This window comes from Aythya marila (assembly GCF_965140915.1).
Source record: "Aythya marila genome assembly, chromosome: 1".
In the NCBI taxonomy this organism is placed as follows: Eukaryota; Metazoa; Chordata; class Aves; order Anseriformes; family Anatidae; genus Aythya; species Aythya marila.
Window position 1 is genome coordinate 54,046,570 of NC_139042.1, and position 20,140 is coordinate 54,066,709.

The window sequence follows — 20,140 nt, forward strand, 5'->3', positions numbered from 1 at the left end:
GATAAAAAAAAAATGCCTACTGAGTTCAAATCTCTGGAAAGTTGTAATGCTTTCAGAAATCCTGGTAAAAACAAAACCGTAGCCTGAGGCAGACAGTTTCACAGAATACAAAACTGATACTACTTATCTTTAAAACTCTTTCAAGGACAAAGTTCAGTTTTCTTCTACGCAGATCTACAACATCACAGACGCTAAAGAGCGGGTGAAGAACTTTCTACTTCTTTCCTGTACGTAAGTGCCAGTAATGACACGAACTCTTACACAAGACAAAAAGGATCATCGAGACAGATTCTTATCCAAATTAAAGACTGGTGTTAAAGTTAAGCTGAAGCATTATAGAGTCATCCAGGAGAGCAAAGCAAAGCTCGCCCACTTGGAACCTGCCTGTAAAACGTCTCTGGCAAGAGGGAAATTTGACTGAATGACACTTATCAGTGGGGCCACGGTACCTCTTTCTGTCTGGCAGTGGTCAACAGACTCAGAAAACCCCTCAACGTACACAAAGAACGGATCTAGGTTGTTTTGAGGAAGATGCTTCTGAGGGGTTCTGGAAAGAACTCTAGGAAGCTAAAACTGGCCGAGTCCAGCTACCATGCTGAGAGACCTGTATTGCAGGGGACAGTATCTGGCTGAAACCTCATCTGGCCTTGGGAACAATACGGACAACTCATTACCTGACAGAGGTGGGATTAAAAGTCATTTGGCTGAAGGGCTGAGTCCTGGGAGAGGTAAAGTACCGGCCAGTGCAGAAAGGTAGGGCTGCCAGACGACTGCTGATCAGGAGACGGTGATGTCCTGACCCATGAAATCCTCCCAAAAGCCTGGCAGGAGACATCTCACCTTTTAAGGGGAAGACTCCCAAGGAGCTTACGTCTTGTCCCTTTCCGATGTTAATCCTTCCAATAATGCAGATCCATCTAAAATCATTTTTTATTTCATAATCACTTCATACTAATATGAGTAACGAGACTATCCAGCATTATCCTAATTAATGACAGTATTAATCCTTGCTAATTAACTTAAGCCAAATCCTCTTTGCAGGAACCAAGAGCTCTGTTTAAGGAACTGCTTCCTTACTGATTTTGGTTTAAAACCACCAACCAGCACTACCAGATGTGACAGCTTTGGAGCCAAGGGTCCTTAGGTGTGGCCTGCTGCCTCAGCTACCCAATGAAGCAATCTGCCGAGTCAAGACTTTTCACACTCTCCCTTATAACCGGCTGTCACTGAAAGCAAAACAGAAAAATCTGGGTCCATCCTTCCAGACTGCATTCTTGCTTTCTTTCGCACTGCAGGCCATGCCTTGAGGCGCAGCAGAGGAATCAAAGACAATCCATCACCAGGGAAGGTGGCAAGCGAGAGAAATAGCAGAAGGAACGGCAAAAATGTAAGCAGTCCTTACTTCAGGCAGTCAGTGGGTTTTCCCTGGGGAAACTTCTCACTTAAAGCATAGATGTATTCAAATTCCTTCAGAATTTAAATTCACTGGCTGTAAGGTTCAAGACTGATATGTATTTTTATGCACAGCACAGATTATGCTCTTCAGCTATTAGGTTTTCCAAGTACTGTGAGCTTCCTCCAGTAGATGACTGTGCACAATGAGCCCACACCTTTTGTTCTGTCCCTGTAAGCGTGGCCTTGCCCAAGTTTTCCTCAGATGAAGCAGAGGACCAGCTGCTAAAGCTGGGTTGGTAGCTATCAGCACGGAGCTGCAGTTACCAGCACTGGGCACAACCTTGGCAGGAGCTGTGGCTGCTCAGAGGCAGGCATAACTTAGATTACTTGCAGAAGTATCTTTGGTCCACCTCTAAAAGTTGGCAGCTTCAGCCTCCACTTCACCACAAACTTCCTTCCTGCAGCTGAGCTGTTTACCTGCTTATGCCAAGTACGAAAAAGCAGTGAGCGTACATTACAGGAGCACCAGGTTATACCAAAAGAACTTCCTAGCAAGGGGGTATTCCTCATCAATCATTTGTGCTCTGCTTATCTCAGGTGCCTCAGGACATATGGAATAAGCCTGCGTTAAAGAGTTAAGTCAGATCTCCACAAAAAGGTATCAAACTTGGATAAGGAAATCATAATATTTACAAGCACCAATGGCAAAAGGAAATTGACACATGCAAGGAATGTTCCCACCCAAGCCAGATAAGCATATTCAAGTACAACGAAAAATATGGAACAGATCGAATAATATTCACATTTTTATTGTCAAGAAAAACATGTAGCTACGTTTGGTTCTGTATCAACCATTACCTTTTTCCTCTTCTGAAAGCTCCTCTATGGGCTCCAGCATATGTACCAAGGGGGCCTGCTCTAACAACAAGAACAGGAACACCAGACAAACAGGACAGAAGAAAGTCAAGGTCCAGAGAGGGGAAAGTAAGGCAAAAAACACACCGATGTCAATTTTCCTGACTGCTGACAACCTGCTGGACAATCACAAGCCCAATGCACCATGACTCTACGTAGTTGCAAGTGCTGTCTTGATGGAAAACATTTGTAGAGGTGATCCTAGTACAAAAAATACTTCGGGATTGATTCATTTGCCTAAATGTTGCTGTCTTGTTTTACCTCAGATATATCAGCTTTACGCCACCTGCACAGGGCTGGCTGATATGTCACAGGGCTATCAAAAACCCCATGCCCTCCTGGAATGGTGTCCAGAGGCCAGGCGGGGTGGTTTTAAGCATCTACAAAGACAAGGCCACCTAGGAGTAAATATATTAGTAATCATCCATTTGTCCTAAGAAGCATTTTCATTTTTAAATGTATTTTTAAACACTGGTTATGTGCAATTTGATATTAAAAGTTTACAATGGGCAAGTGAAATGGATGGATCTAGAAATCCTCAAAAAATACACACCAAAAAACGCATTAACTCATTAATCCAGAGAATTAGCAGTGAGTCCATATGTGCAAGACAGAGAAAGTTTACCTATGTATATACGATAAAATTTCCAGCAGAATCTATTAAATAATTCAGTGACTTCAACATAGTGCAATTCAGTATTATCATGAGCTTTAAAGCTATCTTGAAACATCCTCTGCTAAAGAAATCTTCTTAAACACATTGAAATTATTATTCTGTAGGCCATCAGAAATAACTGTTTTTATACAAGTTAGGCCAGAGTACACTTTTTTTTTTCCACAATTTTACAGACTTCAGATGAGAGATGCATAAAAATGCTTCTGTGTAGATTAATAAAAATAAGGTTTTTAAAATGTTAATATTCATCTTCTGTAGATAAATTTATTTTGATAAAAACTAGAACTTGAGCTTCTTCTAGGGTTTATATAAAACAGAGAAATGCGTGAACTATATTTTCAGCATTCAACTACTGCCAGTATAGGAGAAAACAATTAATTGGCCAATATTTAGGGCCAACATATATTTGCCCCAGCCTTCACAAGGATCCTTTGGCACTCTCAGTGGCTGCTCTGCTGTATTGGTGGAACGGGAAGAAGTGGCATTACCGTAAAGGTGTCTGCTCTTCAGCACTTCTTCTACTACAAGGTGTAAGTGTGAATGCAGTGGGATGGGTTATGACAGCGAAATGAGCACGTGGAGCTAAATGACACAATGTCACACCTCCAATAATTCCCACCTGAAGAGGGAATACGAAGTGTGGTGTAAAACCTTCGCTATGGTAGCTGCTCTCTCCATGCTTTCTGTACTTGCAGTTATATTCTTAGAAAAGTCTCTCAAGATGTTTTTCCAAGCAGGTTACAAGACTGAAGATTTGCTCCCATACAATTTGCACTGAATAAATTCTAAAAGATGCTGCTTTTACCTGTCACATGATGCTAACAAGGTGCTATTGTCAGTATATTTTATTGAAACAGTTAAAAGCAAAACCCTGAGAGATGGATTGACAAACAGGTTTCCAGTCTTTCAGCCTGTAAGGCCCTGATTTTAACAGTGGCCAGAGCATCACTAATGCCTTGGAATATGATCCTCCATGCTACTGAACTCCTAGAGCTGTCCCTGATGCACTGCTGCCCTGCACTAAGTAGCAACGTCCAAAGAAATGCTCAGGAATGGTTTGGGAACGTTACAAAACATCTGCAGTGCCCCTGTTTTGGAGGAAAGAGCTTGAAGGGATGCTCTGGTGGGATTTAATTCAGTTGCATAGGCACAAGCCTCAGAGTTTGTTGGCTGGACCACATCTAGTTGGTATGTAATTGGATTTAATCTATACTCATTTTCTCTGTACTTTACTCAAATTCAGTCTGCTTAAAGGAGGTGACTCATCTCACCCCAAGCCCTTGTCAGGTAAAAAGGAGAAGCCCAGTCCCCAGAACTCAGAGCTGAAAATAATCTGCTAAACTGGAATAAAGGTGTATCTTCCTCAGTATACTGCAAACATAGGAAGATAAAAACAACAAAAGAAGAGTCTCAAGAACAAAACCAAAAGTGTATTCCTGCTACGTGTAATACTGTTGTGGACTGCATGATGGCAGAGGAGATCAAGGCCTAAGACATTGGGGAGTGGACATCTGGAAATGCCAAGTTTTCCAGTGAAACCAGGCCTTTCTTTTTTACTGTATACATATTCTGTGAGATGTTTATTAAACATCAAAAAGCAGCATAGCTCACCACTCCCCGGGCTTACAGACAGGTGTAGAGATGCCCCCCTAAGGAGCCACACTCAGGAGGTTTACCAGAGACGTGCTTCTTCTAGCAGCCTGATCACAGCGATCTGATCTCAGCTCTTACCTTAGCACTCATCCTTGAAATCAGCAGCAGCTACGTATTAGCCAGCTCATCGTTAGGAATCATTTAAGTCAGACAATCCACCTAAACCTCATGTTAGCAGTTTGCTAACTTCCAGTCTAAAAATATCCCACGGATGCAAACCCAAATCCTAACTACCCTGAGGTATGGTAACCTCCTCCAGTTCATCAGACCTTTCTGCTCAGAACCTCACCAGGCCACAGTCCAACATTAGCCTTAAATAAGTAACCATTGCAACTTCTGACTTAGGCAGAGCCAGTTACTTTCCTGTCAGTTATCAGTCCTAAATCTAGTTCAGCTGATGCTAGCAGACATTGTTCTACGACAACATATTTGGCATCCAGCCTTGCTGGCCAGGACCTCACTCCTAGCTTAATCCCAGCCTGAGCATTGAGCTTAGACTACCACCTTCCCTTCTGGGCTCGTAGCCACTTCTCAGTTCCCCTCTCCACATGAACACAGCTAATGAAGGCCCAGACTGTGTCTGGGCCTCACTGGAAATAGGTGCCAGGAGGCTGAGGCGAGGAAGGAGGCACGTTGTGCCCCTGCTCTGGACTAGCAGGGTGCTGGTAGAACTGGAGGTTACATCAGGCCTGCAGCTCAGATGCAACCTCAATTACACTTTGTTCACTGACACCTTTTGAACCCTGACTCCCAGATCCACGCCTTTCTCAACTATAAAATAGATAAATATCAACTTCATACTTCAGCCTATTGAGACAGGCTCTGCTGTTGCTGCGTTGCTTAATTGATCCTGCTTAACTCAACCATAACTCTTCAATGCCTGCCCTTCAATGCCGGCCAACGTCTGCCCAAGCCTAATTCTAACCCACGCCCAGTGATCCTTGTAAAACACTTGCTCAGCAATAACCAGATGCCTCCGGGTGATAACAGCCCTTTGCAGACCCTGCCATAAACCAGCTTCTGCTGGCCTGAACCGCTTTCACTCCAAACCTAATTTGGTCCTCCCCAACATCCAACCCTAACGAAATAAAGATATGCTGCTAAATCCTCTACCTAGCTTTCCTACTTTAACCTAGCTAAACGCCAGCTGCCAACCCCAGCCTTAATGCAAGCTTGCTGCAGTTATATATCACATCCTCCAGACTATCTCTTCTGAAAAAATCTTTAAATTTCTGTTTTAAATAATATTTGAAGACATTTTCCATGCAGGTGGCATAGGAAAACACATCTCACAATAATGAATAATTCTGACTCTGTGTGTTTCCATCATACCATATATTACTTGTCTGTTCTTATCTAGTAGTTTAAAACAAATAAACATTAAAAAATCAAACCATATTCTGCTAGTACTATTCGAATCTGGTCTACTAGTCAGTATCTGAAGAAAAACCCTGTCTATTTACTCAGAGCTATGAAATGCTAAGTACTTTTAGCCCAAGCAGCAGTGTTAAAATTGTCTATAGAGAAGTAATGCCCACAGTAAGCACTCTGCTAAGTGTACTATGAAGACTAAAGACAAAATATACAACTTGTTTGCTGTAAATTGCTGCATTTAATTAATTTAAGCCACGGTTTAATTAATGTAAGCCACGGTTATAGTCTCCTTTAATTTTCTTCTTATTTATACTCAATATTTCACAATCAAGGGACTGCCAGACTTAATCTGATTCCCATCATTTCAACCATCATTTTTAAATAATGTGTTTCCCTCCTAATTAATCAATGGGAAGCCATATACTGCACATAAGCAGCATAAATATCACTTTTAAACCTTCTTAAATTTATTCTTAAATAAGTCTATATTATTAAATATTACTGAATTTATTTTTAAATTTAAATAAATTTTAGACACTTACCTGAGGCATCTAAGTTAGGAACCTAGTCATCTCAGTCAATGAAGAGACACAGGCAACTTCAAAGAGCAATTCAGAACTTAGTTCGGCTGAACCAAACTCTGAAGGTGCCCCTTTTCTCTGTTAACTATCTAAGAAGACAGCTTTGTACATTAAAACCTATGACTCGGTCCTAACATAACTGAAGCAACTGAGGAAAATTTAGTCAATCTAATTAATATCTTTGCTTTTTAGCTACTGTCTTTAATTCCACCTAGTATTACTGACCTACCAACGATTAAACATTGAATAAGTATTAACATTTCAAGAGCAATATAGGAGCCAAAGTCCATTTAAAAAATATGTACTGTAATTCATTTGTTGCTTTTTCTTGAGACTGAAGTAATCTTTGGAAAGACTGAAGTTTTATCTGCACAACACTGCAGCTAGCTCAGAACTCAAAGAAGAGTGGTCAGCCAGGATGGCATTCTAGGCAGATTACTAGCTCTTCAGGACATTTGCAACATTAACGCAAAAGCACCAGGCTAAGTATTCCACTTTACATTTAAGATAACTCATTTGTAATTTGTAACTCTTTTTACAGCACAGATTTGAGATGTACAGAAGCAATCTTAGGACGGAAAAGCTTCTAAGCAACTTTGAAAAGTGTACTTAAGCTCACATAAAAGAGCCTTTCCCAGAAGTAATTTTCTTTCAGACAAGGAAAAAAGAAAAAGAAAGCTACTAGATATGCAGGTATTGTTTGGTAGGAAAACTACAGCTCTTCTGATTTCAGAGATGCTCTATGCTAAATAAATTTGTGTAAAGAAGTTACCAGCAAGCACTTCCATTTCCATAAGAGCGTGAGATGCAGTCATGATATCTTAATTCAGAATGTAACTCAATCCCTTGAAGAGTCCTGAAAGTTTCGGGAAGGTCACTATAATTTCTGCTAACCTTTATATCCAGAAATTAGGTAGGGTAAGTTTTAAAAAAAATCCAGAAGGGAAGAAAAGGGACAGACAGAGAGACCTGCAGAGATAAATAAAATAATCATCAGCACAAGAATCTGAAGGAAACACCTTCTTTGAGGTTTCGTAATAAAGTGATAGTGAATCTTTTCTGTATCAATGGCAGGAACAGCCTTTTCTATCCTGGGAAGTTTCATAAGGTGTCAAGAAATTCACATCCGAAGAAGTAAGAATACAGGAAAAAAATCTAAATAAGCAGATTTAAATTTCCAGAGTACAGAATATATGAATATTCACAGAATGGTTTTTCTCCATAGTACAAATGAAAGTGAATGCACTAAAAAAAAGCAAAGCTTGAAAAGCTTAGTGTGTAAGCCCTTAGAAGCAAGATTATTCATAAAACTCAGTTCTTAAATTCAGCCAAAGTATATGCTTTGAGATCTCTTAACTAGAACCAGCACTATTGTGTTGGTGAAATGAAAGCTGGTTTGAATGAAAAAAATACTGGACTATTTAAAATACTATTATCTATACTGTGTCAATAATATATTATGATTGTTCACCACACATTTCATCTACGTGAAGTTATACTAACTAAGCTTCTAGCAATGAACAGTAACCTAACACAGATAGGAAACACCTGTATTATTCAAATAACTTCACTATACAAAAAAATCTCTTCTGTAGTTTAATAATTATTGTCACAACAAATACTTTGAAATCAACACTTCATTTTTTATCAGTTGTTCATTTTTGATCAGGCTATGTAAAGCTTTCCTTGCACTCTGCTCCTTCTTCCCATATGCCTCTTCAGAACCTTCTAAATTTACTTTAAAAATAAGTATTTTGTATGTTTTTCTTAGACATATTACATTTTTTCTCCCTTTGACAGATTTTAAACTAGAAGTAATAATAATAAATTTATATTTAATTAGTATGTCAATAATTCAAATATTTAAACTACTGTTTGTAAGGTTTAAGATTTGTTTTTTAAGGTTTGTGTTTGTAAGGTTTAAGGTTTACTTGCTCAAAGTTCATTTTTCATATTACATTCCAACTTGAAATGCAAGTAAAGAATTGATCACAGAATACTGGTATGGTAACAACACTGTCCAATAATTTGCATAATGACAAAAAAATTAAAACTGTTTTGACTTTGTCAAAACAATGTAAATAAATGATTCTCTTTTTTCCCCGCTATCAAATAGTATCACAATGTACATGTGATCTGACATATACTGACTCTGGATGAACTGTCTAGATGGGATGAATGTCTATTTTGATTATTTCTGCCATATTTTTCCTCCTTGACATTATAAGACACAATGAAAATACGATACTTCAAGGTTTGTAAAACAAATGTCTCCACATATTTTCCTTATATAAATTCTACTGCATGCACATATCTAGAAAATGAGCATCCTTTCTAAAAGAAAAGAATTTTGTTTCCCTCTTCATAATTACTTTCAGTGACCTTAAAATGCTCTGATTCTATAAATGTGCTAGGAAATATTCTACAATTATTATTTCTTTTTTCATTTTTTCTTTGCAGTATCCCTTCACTATTACTTCATAGGAATTCTCAACGTGGATATGTGCAAAGTGATTCAAATTACTTTCCTTTAGTTTAACTAGTCTTATAACTATGATTTGACAAATAACAAATTCGAGAAGACAGAGTTAGATTTGCAAGAACTGAATCTGGACCTACTGCAAAAACTTACCATGCATCACTGGTAGACTTGACTTAGATTCTTCAAGACGCTCAACAGTAGTGGTGTTTGCTAAAACAGCATAAAATTAAAAAAATAACGTGAATGTATTATAGTAAACAGTAACAGATACTTACAGATTCATAAATGTAACAACATTTAATCATACTTAGGAATTACAGAATTTTTTGATTTAATGGGGAAAAATTAAACAAATAGTTTACAAGTAAAAAACAGTCCTTCCCAACACAAATGTACCAACTCCAGATATGCTTCATATTTTTAATACTTCTATAAGCAGAATAAAAATTTAGTAACCAAATCACTGAACTGGAATAGGAATCTTCACTAGTCATCTCATCTTTTTGGTCATGTATGTACATTGTCTTTGTATCGCAGGCAAGAAGCTTTGGCCCAAAGCCAAGTCAAGTCTACCCTGATCAAGGCTTTTATCTCTACTTCTTCCACACCTCCTATCAATTAACGTGAACCCTATCTATACAATGTATAGAGTGCCTTGGAGTGAATTATCACATCAGTTCTACATTCCTCAGATCAGTTTGGGGCCTAGGAACAAGTTTACTTTTGTGAAATTCCTATACTTACCTTTGCTTCAGCACGGTAGAGTATGACCACCTCCAACTGAGAAGTCATACAGCCATACTAATACTGTTTTCTTCTCAAACTAACCTATTCCCTGCTGTTAAGATTGAGTTCAAGCCAATGCCTTACTAATAAAGCAGGATGGTTTCCAAACTGGGCTAAGACTTAATCTAGCTGTCATCAGCTATTGTAGTAAATCTATTTCAAGTCACTGCAACTGCTGCATCAACTATAGGGATGTTTGTGGTGCAGGACTGCATCACCAAATATTATTAACAGGTTTAGCTATATGTAACAAACTTCAAATGTTAAGACATTACACAAACAAAAAAATATCATTAGAGTTCTTACATTTCTTTAAACAACTGTATCTTAACTGATCAATTAATCAATTTTGTCTATCCTTTCAGTAATTTTGTGGGTTCTTCAGCCTAATAATGATGAAGCACAAAAAAAATTACAGTACACTTCATAAAGCAAAGTCAAAAGTTCTTTATATAATACAAAACAGAGATGCTGTATTTCACACCTCTTCACTACTCAAGCCATCAGCTTTGTATATTACATGTTCTTACAGCTGCAAAACGTGAACTTTGGAAAATAACAGAGGCATGGAAACAGTATTACAGGTAAGGTACCCTGCGACAGAAATAAATTGCAAGTAGTTATTTGATTTCAATAAGTAAATAGAAAAGCTGATGTCTGCAGTTTTTAATGAATTGTAACATTTGTTTCATCAAAGCTGCTCAAATCAAAAACAAAATCTGTTTTTACCTTTTGTACTTACCATCACATGGCTTGAAGCTTGCAACTGATTTTGTGGACAATTCTTTTATCTAAATAAAATAAAATATAAAATAGATATTTGAATAGTTAAAAAACCCTATTCTACTTAATACTTATCACATTCACGCCTAACTAACATTCAAGACTTATTTCTATTTTCTTATGTGTTCATGTTGCACTCTTGCTTTGTGCACAATACAAGCTTTAGAGTGAAAGGAGAGCAGTTTATGGGCCACCTCTGCACTTACAATCGTTTCTGCATTCACATTCCGTTTCTTTGGAGTTTAGCTCCACTCCAAAGAAACACTTAGTACACAACTGATTTTTAATTGTACAAACAGCTCTCCTGTCTACTCTAGTTTTGTCTATTTGTCTACAAGTCATGTAATTTCAGATTCCAGACACTATAACTCATTATGATCATCTTGTAGCAGATAAAACCCTGTTCACAATCTGATTTTTTTTTTTATCTGTGGAGGTCTTTGGTGACTGCAACTTAGTAATCTTTTAACTTTTTGTAGAACTTATTAAAAACATTTGGTTTGTTAAATCTTTCATTCTAAATCATATTTTAATTCCTGGTTTTCATTCCTGTGTCTCTTTTCTAGATCTGTTCTTATTTACTAATGTTATTTCCAAAGTGTAGCCAAAAATACTCCAGCAATACTCTTACCAACTAGTAATATTAACTATGCAACCAGAGATATATAGGAAAACATTTCTCTGTTTCCTATACTCTCTGAAAAGGACTGTTTCACAAAACAGACCTGCTTCTTCTGAGTAATTATCAGATCATTCTGCTCCTGAAGCCTCTGCCCCAATTCTTCTATCCTCCTTTTGTAAAAGGTGTTATTTTTATTCAGGTCTTCTCTCACTGATGATTTAAGCTTCTCAATCTGTGACAGTAGCTAGAAAGCAAGCAAAAGGAAAAATACATTGACACTAATATTATATAAAATACTTTAATGCTCTAAGATTTAAACAAACAAGTATCATATTTAAATATTTTTAACACTTTTTTTTCAGCAAAAATGTAATGTCCCCTGTGATTTCATTGAAATTTGCATGTATTACAAAACAGTTGCGTACGTCACTTTTTCTTTGTACGAGGAATGCTACCTAAATCTCAATACAAAGAAGGGGGCATGCAAACACGTTGCTGAGATTGTCTAAAAACATGATTGCAGGAAAATGCATTTGACTATATAAAATGTTTTGGTTATAGTGTCAAATAATGATATTTTAAGGAGACAAGATGTGAACTTGTATGATAAACCTAACATATTAGCTTTGATTGTAGAAGAAATTAAACAACATTTTAGGTGTGCCATCTCAAAAGTAATACTTACGTTGCTCCTCCCTTATTCTATTCTTGCATGTATGTGGGTTATCATTAACTACATCCTTTTGGGGGAATGTTCCATGGTTCCTCCCCACTGCTTTCTTGCCAAAGGAGGAGAAGTTTTGGCCAGACCACTATGATCTGCTCAGTTCTTACATGGTCGCGCAGATGAAAGGAAAATGAAAGGAAAGGAGGCAAGAGAAACAAAGCAGGAAAGAGATTAAAAAGAAACGCAGACACACACACACACACACAAAAAAAAAAAAAAAAAGAAAAAAAAGAAAAGAAAACGGAGGAATAAAGCTTTGTATAGTAAAATACGTAAGCCAATGCAAAACAAAATGCCATGGTGTTCTTCCATCGAAAAGCCGAACAGATTCTGAGTTTGAAAGCTACAACAGAAAAAGAAGCAAGGAAGTGAAAGAAAAGAGAAAAAACAGACTGAGACATGCTGTAGGTCTATGGCAGTTGAATGTGCAGGGCAGATGAAAGCTACATGTTGGCAAATTGTACCTCAACTATCTAGCATATCCCCATAACACACTGCACGATACACTGTTCACAGAGTTAGTTGTGAGCCCTTCAAAAGAGAGATACAGTTTCAGGTGTGTCTGTCAGATTCTTAAAAGATAAATTCCTTTTCAACTTCGGCCTTAAGAAAAACTTCAAGATCATAACGTAACTGAAACACAGAGATAAATGTATCTAAGGGGAAACACTTGCACAAACTCTTGAGACCTAAGCTTTCTAGTCCCCCAAAGTTGTATTACAGCCTATCAAGAACTACTGCAAGGGTAAGAAAACTATCTCCTTATAATATAGGTGGTTTGCTGTGCCACTTACCAGGGATTTCTCTGTCTCATGGTCCTGACGAAGGGCTTGTATTCTGGACGTCCATTTACTTTCCTGTATAAAGGAAAACAATATTAATTTTTGTTAATAACACATTAACATCTACTTCAGTATATGCAGGTTTATTTTTATAAAGTACAAGTACTAAAAAAAGATTATTGATGCTACAAAACTTGAGTAGCCCCAGACACAGACCATTCATGAGCATGTTTTTTACACCTGAGTGTGGTTTTCTTACCAATCGTTCTGGAAACTATGTTTTGGATCCTAGATTTGTATACAGTGACTGTGATTGAGAAATACACAAGTATTTTAACACACCTGTTTACTACTACTAAGACTAATAGTAACGAGCAGGGCTTTTTCCCCAAATACTGTTATTTCAAACACTCATTAACAATGTATTTTGCATAACAATGATAAAAAACCAGCCTTAATAAATGAGTTTTAAAGTGAATTTCCTTTGATGAAATAAAAAACAATGTAAAAGTAACTAATTTTTCCACCCCTTTGAACAGAAACAACCAAACTTCTGGACGAAACCAGCAGCATACAAAGACCTTTACATCCCTAAAACCATGAAATACATTATGCATGTTACAAAGTATCAAAAAAGGCAGTAAAAAGGTCTGTGGGCATTCCCAAAGGCCTCATAACTCTCTTTTATTTATTTATTTTTAATGAATGACCTGGACATGCAGGTGAGCCTCAGAGCAATGCAGCCATCTCAGCCTGAGTGGCCCTTCTTGGCTTGGTCTTTCCTATAGATGGGACTTGGGGTTGCCCAACTAGCCCAGCAGTTGTGCTGATCAGATGATAGAGTCCTGAGCGTAGGATACAAAAGCTTAACATGACAGGTTCGAGAGTTTTGTGTGGCTCAAAAGCCACCAGTTGGCAAATCTGGTCAGAAATTCCTTAATGTATTTTTTTCCATCTTGGAAAATGGAAAATTCACATTTTTCCATCATTTCCTGTAAGTGGCCTCACAAATCAGCAGACAGAAATGGTTTATTAGAGCCTTCTGGAACCAAACTTCAACCAAGCCATATTTGGTAAAGCTAGATATTCCCTTATTTTTTCTTTTTTTTTTTTTAATCAAATATATCAATACATAACTATAAATTACAAAGGATAAGGGAAATAATTCCTTGATTTCCATTACAGAAATTGTTTTTTGAATCTATTACTGTTTACTAAAGCTACTTCAGAAATTGATAAGGATGAGAACTTTACTTATGAATTTAAAATCCAGCTCAGAGATGTTCAAAAGTAAAAAGGACATAGTCAGTCAAAAGCAACACATTAAGATATAGCATTACCTGTTTTTCAAGAAGTTTGACCACTTTGTAATAATCCTGAGGACTCTGAGACTTCTCTTCTGCAAATTCTTGGCTGTCTTTCAGTGTCCCTAAATTGGACTTCTGTTGCATATTGGATGTTTGTAACGCTAACAGTTGCTAAAAGGAGGAGAAAACATTTGAGGCCCAAATATATCTAAAGTTTTTGTTTTACGAACCTGTCACTTAATACAAAATTTACTTTAAATACAACTATACAGAGATCATATCAAGTTCTTCTAACGTTTCTCATGAGTTCAGCATTTATCAAATGTCATGTAATTATTAATATATACACCTTATATAAACATCCATTGCAAATATACTCGGAAACTAACACCTACAAAATACCAGCGCTCTGGTAATGCAATACGTATTTGATTTCTGACCTAACTTTTATAATTCTCTTTCTAGCCAGAACTCTGGGAAGCATTTCTTTTGACTATACTGAAAACATATTCAGTTCCAGGGTCAGGACTATAATGCAGAGATTAGTCCCCTCTGTGTCAATTCTGAGAATATTAGTACAAAGCATGCCCAACAGACAGCATAACTCATCTGTGAAAAGGCACTCATAGAGTAGGAGTAGGAAAAAAATGGTCTGGTTACTGAAGGGATAACTAATTGAAAAACTGAAGTTGCATAGATAAAACCAGTAGACAAGGATACAGTTACAGTTATCTATTACTCCTAAAGTTTCGTAAGAAAACCTTTCAGGTGACTACATCACATTTCAAATACATTTCAAATATCCAAAGTTTATCTGCCTGGATGCGTTCTTGTGTGATGCAATTTAGGAGTTTGTGCTCTGGCAGAGGGCTTGGACTAGATTATCTTTCAAGATCCCTTCCAATCCCTAACGTTCTGTGAAGTTCACCATCTACTATAAAGGATTTGTGCCTTAAAATGTTAGAAAACTTAAAACACTTACGTTTTCTAGTGTTGAATTTCTTGAAGATAACTCCTTAAGCTCTTTCATAAACATCTCCTTTACTTTTTCTATTTCATCAGCTAGTTTTGCTTTTTCTTCTTCTTTCCATTTATGAAATGACTGGAGAATTTCTTCTTCTTTTGATTTTTGCTGTTCACATTCCTGAAAATATTTTTAAAATGATAGCTGTTATTCTTCCCACAAGCATAACACTAATTCAAGCACCCGAACTGTGTGTAAAAGCAGTCACTTCCAATGGGCAATAACGTGACATCAAAAAAACATGAAAAAACACAAGTTTCTGAAGAATTCTGGGTGATGATATATTTTGCTAGCAAAACATGTAAGCTTCAACAAGTTTTGAATTACCTTATTTGGTCATGTCAAAGATCCACCTAGTTCACCATCACGGTTCTTAAAGAAGCCCTGAGTGTATAAGGTAGGAAAGGAAAAGAGCAGAGCAAGCAAACACGCGTATTCTCCTTCATGGTTTCCAAGCTGCCAACTCCGCCTGACACAGCTTTATAAACTTGGTAACCTTCAACAGATTTCTCATATACGCTTGCAGTTGCTAAAAGCTGACACAGACACGAGGGAAGACTGCAAAGTCTTTTGCTAATGAGCTGGTCTACTACACGTTGCATGAAGAATCAAGCATTTCTGTTTCAAATTTGTCTCCTGACAACTTCATTTGATGGATGCGAGGTCTTGAACTAGGAGAGAGTGAATGATTGATACCTATTCACTCTATATAACTCATGACTTTACAGGCATCAATCTCTCCCCCCACCAAGCTGTCATCTTTTTTGGCCTGACAACTCTTGGAATGATAAGTCATTCTAAATACAGAGGCTGTTCCAGACTTCAATCATCCTTGCCACCCTTCGCTGTAACTTTTATAACTCTGTCCTACCAACTTGAGCCCTTCTTGAGATGAAGGGCTCAGACTTCCAGACAAGATTTAAGCTGTGGCTACACCACAGAATTCAACATTGATTTTTCATAACAATTTGCAATATTTAATTCAGTTTTGTTGTTGCTACTCATCACTGGGCTGAATTTCCCTGGAACTATCTATCACAGTCTTAAGAGCTTGCACTTCAGCAACAACACTCTAGCTCAGGACTCACCTTTTCATAGATGAAGTTAGATTTTTTTTTCCCCATATGTATTTACTGCACTTCATCTGTTAAATTTCATTTACCATCTCATTAACTAAGCAATCATTTTTGTACAGTCCTTAATTTCTGCAAAACCCTGCTGTTTGCTGATCAAAATATACCTACTGTTTGGCAAAACTGATCACTGTACACTTAAGAACAGGATCTTCTGTATCCTTTCAGCTCAGACCTTCTCCATTATCCACTGGACACAATGATACATGAATTGTCAAGTCATAGCAGACGATGTGCAACCAGTCACACTTCACATTTTTATCCTCCTCAACACCACAGAAAAATACAGAAGTTTCAAAAGCCTTGTGTAACACTTAAGTTTGTAGCTCCAGGATATTCCAGGCAGTCTCCTTGTAATTAGGAGGCTCAGTTAATAAGTGAGTTCAAAATAGGCCCCTAAGGTACTAAAAAATCTGTGCAGCTATGAACACTCTACACCCCACATCATATGAGTGATGCTTTAGGTGCAGGAAAAATATACTTATAGAGGTACCTCTGAAAAGCAAGGTACAGAGTGAATGAGCTGAATACCTAGAAGATGTCCACATTGGGCCAAGACTCATTATTCTAACACTGCTTGCACTCCCAGGTGAGACTCTATCCACACTCTTCGTTTAAATACTGAAGCACTTTTAAAAATGGAAAAAAAAAAAAAAGGCTAAAAAAAACAACAAAACAAAAAAAGGAAGCTACATGGTTCCAAGAGAAGGACTGAAGAAAGGAGAGCCTGCGTTCAGGAAAGGAAACACTGAATATTTTACAGAAGATTGGCTTCTCTGAAATCAAGGAAGAAAATAATTAATAATAGCAGCGTTTTGTTTATTCCCTTTACATTCAAAATGTTGTGCTTCTTTTCAAACTGCACGATTGGTTTTATGTTTAAAGGCCCTTGAACTCCGCAAGGAAAGCCATTTAAGTTTGGAATACTGGGTGATCTATTAAGAGAAGGTTCCCACGAGTTACATTAACAACCACAAAACGCTGCTTTTGAGTGTGATATAGGGCAAACTAATACCAGGATTAGTGTTTAACTTGATCATTAGAAGTATCTTGTCTTGCGTGTCAAAAATTCCCCCCTCAAAGTGAATCACAAAGCCCTTCCCCCTCCCTTAAAAAAAAAGCCAATCCCCATTTTGATAGGGAATGATCCTATTTTATTTACTGGAACTGAAATGAAAACTGTGAGATGATTTGAACTTATCAAGCTGAAAAGAACAAACAGATAACTTAGAGATTCTTTGTTTCTTTTCACAAGCCAGGAAGTACAGCCACACGATTCAGTATCATTCTAGATAAAGCCTTGCCTGTAATTAGAAACAGATAATTACTGCTTTAAAATCATTCTGGTTTAAGATTTGTTTTGTTTTGTTTTTAATTCACACAGCCATAGCTAAGACTATGTTTGCTTTGACTCTCTGGTCTTTAAATCCCACAAAGATATGCAGAAATATACAGTTTGCTTTGTTTCTTAATCTCTCTTCCTTAAATTGTTTTATCCCGTGTCACTAAAGCTCTTCACAGCAAAGAAATGGTACTTAGCTTACTAAATCATATATAAAACCAGTCATATCTAAGAAACGTTTAATCATCACAAAATATCACATCAAAAATAGCTTCTATTTCACCACAGCGAGACCAATTCTATCTGCTTCAATAACAGGCCACGCTTACCTTATGAACTGGCAAGTGTTAACAGAAGTATTCTCTTAAGTATTCATCTAAAATATGACTACAACAAAATGTAAGGGGAAAGGGAATGTTCTAAAATCACAGGGGTGTGCAGAGGGGTTGCTATGCTCTAATGCCCAAGCAGCACTGCTGCCAGGCAGACAAGCTGTAGACACATTTTTGTTCTGTTCTAGTTACCAAACGAGCAAGCAGGGTCCAAAGTACTACTTCTTTTGAGAGGTTCACATTAAATAGTACCCATTACCTTAGAAAACCTGACCATATTAGCTTGCTGTTCAGCCTCTAACTGGGACTTGGTGAGCTGCAACTGCTCCTTCAGTTTATCAATCTCATCCTGCAGTTTGTCTGTCTTAGCTTTCCTCTTTTGTTCTGCTAGGGAAAAAAAAAATAAATAAATATTTAAAAACATTGCTTGTAATTTCTGGAAATACGATGCTTACTGTAAATGTTTTTCTACAGTGTTTCAGTAACATCTTCATGAACTGTGGTTCTTACACCACTTCCCTTCCCACTACCATGATTCTCCATAGATATTTTTAAATACGTATGTTCTCTGGACTGCTAACATTGTCCTCAAAGACTGTAAAATACCAGTTTTACTGCCATGTGAAGTAGTTTATATAGTAATTTCTCTTGTAAACATCCCATAATCTAATCACAAAGTATACCACAGGAATCTAAGCAACACAGGCTCAGAAAAGGATGCATGAAGGACTAATAACCTCAATTGATCAATTCTGTTAAGTATAATTTATTCTGCATAAATGGAAGACTCATTACAGAAGTTATCTGGAATGACTAATTCTTTATGTGATATTTAGCTCAACTGGTTCTGCAGATCCTTCCATTATCTATTTTTAATCAAGCGTAATGTGCACAAGAGCTTCTTTCTTCCTCCAATATATTAACACTCCCTGGGATGCTTAAATACACTCCTTTCACTGCTCCACTGTTTTATTTGCCTTACAAACTGCAGTGCATAGCTTGCTAGATTCTTCCCTCTCTTCCTCCTCCCAGATGATCTTCTTCTTCCTTTTTTTGCAATCATTGCCCTTTCTCAATACCTGTTAAGACTTGGCAATAAGTCAGAGGCACACAGCCTAACAGGAAGGAGAGAATTTAGGGATGAATTAAGCAAACTTTGAGAGAAATGTTTTTGAAACATTTTTTTTCCAATGAAGCGAGACAAAAGAAAATATATTAAGTGGTACAGCAACCAAAACGAACATAGATACACGAACCTGGATCAATCTTGACAGTTTCTTTTTCTTACTATATTTTACAGTCAGTTTAGTCCAGGAGCATCTGATTCCATTCAAACAGATGTCAGGTTAAGCTGGATTATTTCTACTCTAGTAATTCACATATATTCACAAAATCTGTTTTCCTTACTGTACCTTAATCATTCTTACCCACACCTTTATAGCATATATACCTAAAGAACTCTGCTACTGACTGAAGTATTCAGCGGGAATTCTAGTTTGACAAGGTAGTGTAAATGTGGAATATGTTTTGTTAAGTATTTTCCAGACCAAGACATATTTCACTGAATACATTTTGTCAGTCAGCGTTGCTTGAATTCACAAAAACTGGCATCTGCCATATAGAAATGCAATGTGCAAAAAAATCCTGGACCACAAATCCTCAATATATTTACACGTTTCTTAACGATGCCTCTTAATTTCCGTGATTATACTGAGGTACATACCAATCTGAGATTCTTCCGGATGGCGCCTTTGCATGTGACTTTGTAAAAAGGAATAGTTCATAAAAGCCTTTTCACAGAGTTGACACTGTAGAAATAGATAACATTTCAGTTATTAGTAGTAACACCTATTTGGTAAGTATAGCAGTTCAGGCTTTTAACGGATTATATTATTTTGCCCAGATACCAAAAGTAGGCACCTTTAATAAATTCCATTTCACAAGAATAATGGCTACAATTCTCACTGTGCCACACTTCTGTAAAGTTATATTAATATATTTATGCTAGCTATCCATAAAACAGCTTGTGTTGGAAGGGACCATAAAGACCACCCAGTTCCAGCCCCCCTGCCATGGGCAGGGACACCTCCCATCACACCAGGCTGCCCAGGGCCTTGTCCATCCCTGAGCACCTCCAGGGATGGGGCACCCACAGCTTCTCTGGGCAACCTGTGCCAGGGCCTCACCACACTCACAGTGAATTTCCTCTAACCTCTGATCAAAATC

General features: G+C 37.4%; 1 protein-coding gene across 1 annotated transcript in view; it reads right to left on the reverse strand.

Moving 5' to 3' along the window:
- Nucleotides 1-20,140, reverse strand: part of DZIP1 (DAZ interacting zinc finger protein 1) — a 33,412-nt gene that overhangs the window by 8,855 nt on the left and 4,417 nt on the right. Inside the window, exons 3-11 of the mRNA XM_082767400.1 lie at nt 19,638-19,722; nt 18,174-18,301; nt 15,066-15,227; nt 14,117-14,254; nt 12,789-12,851; nt 11,371-11,511; nt 10,605-10,653; nt 9,227-9,286; nt 2,254-2,313 (exon numbers count right to left, since the gene is read on the reverse strand). Coding sequence (XP_082623526.1) covers nt 2,254-2,313; nt 9,227-9,286; nt 10,605-10,653; nt 11,371-11,511; nt 12,789-12,851; nt 14,117-14,254; nt 15,066-15,227; nt 18,174-18,301; nt 19,638-19,722 — 886 coding nt within the window. The remainder of the gene's footprint in view (nt 1-2,253; nt 2,314-9,226; nt 9,287-10,604; nt 10,654-11,370; nt 11,512-12,788; nt 12,852-14,116; nt 14,255-15,065; nt 15,228-18,173; nt 18,302-19,637; nt 19,723-20,140) is intronic.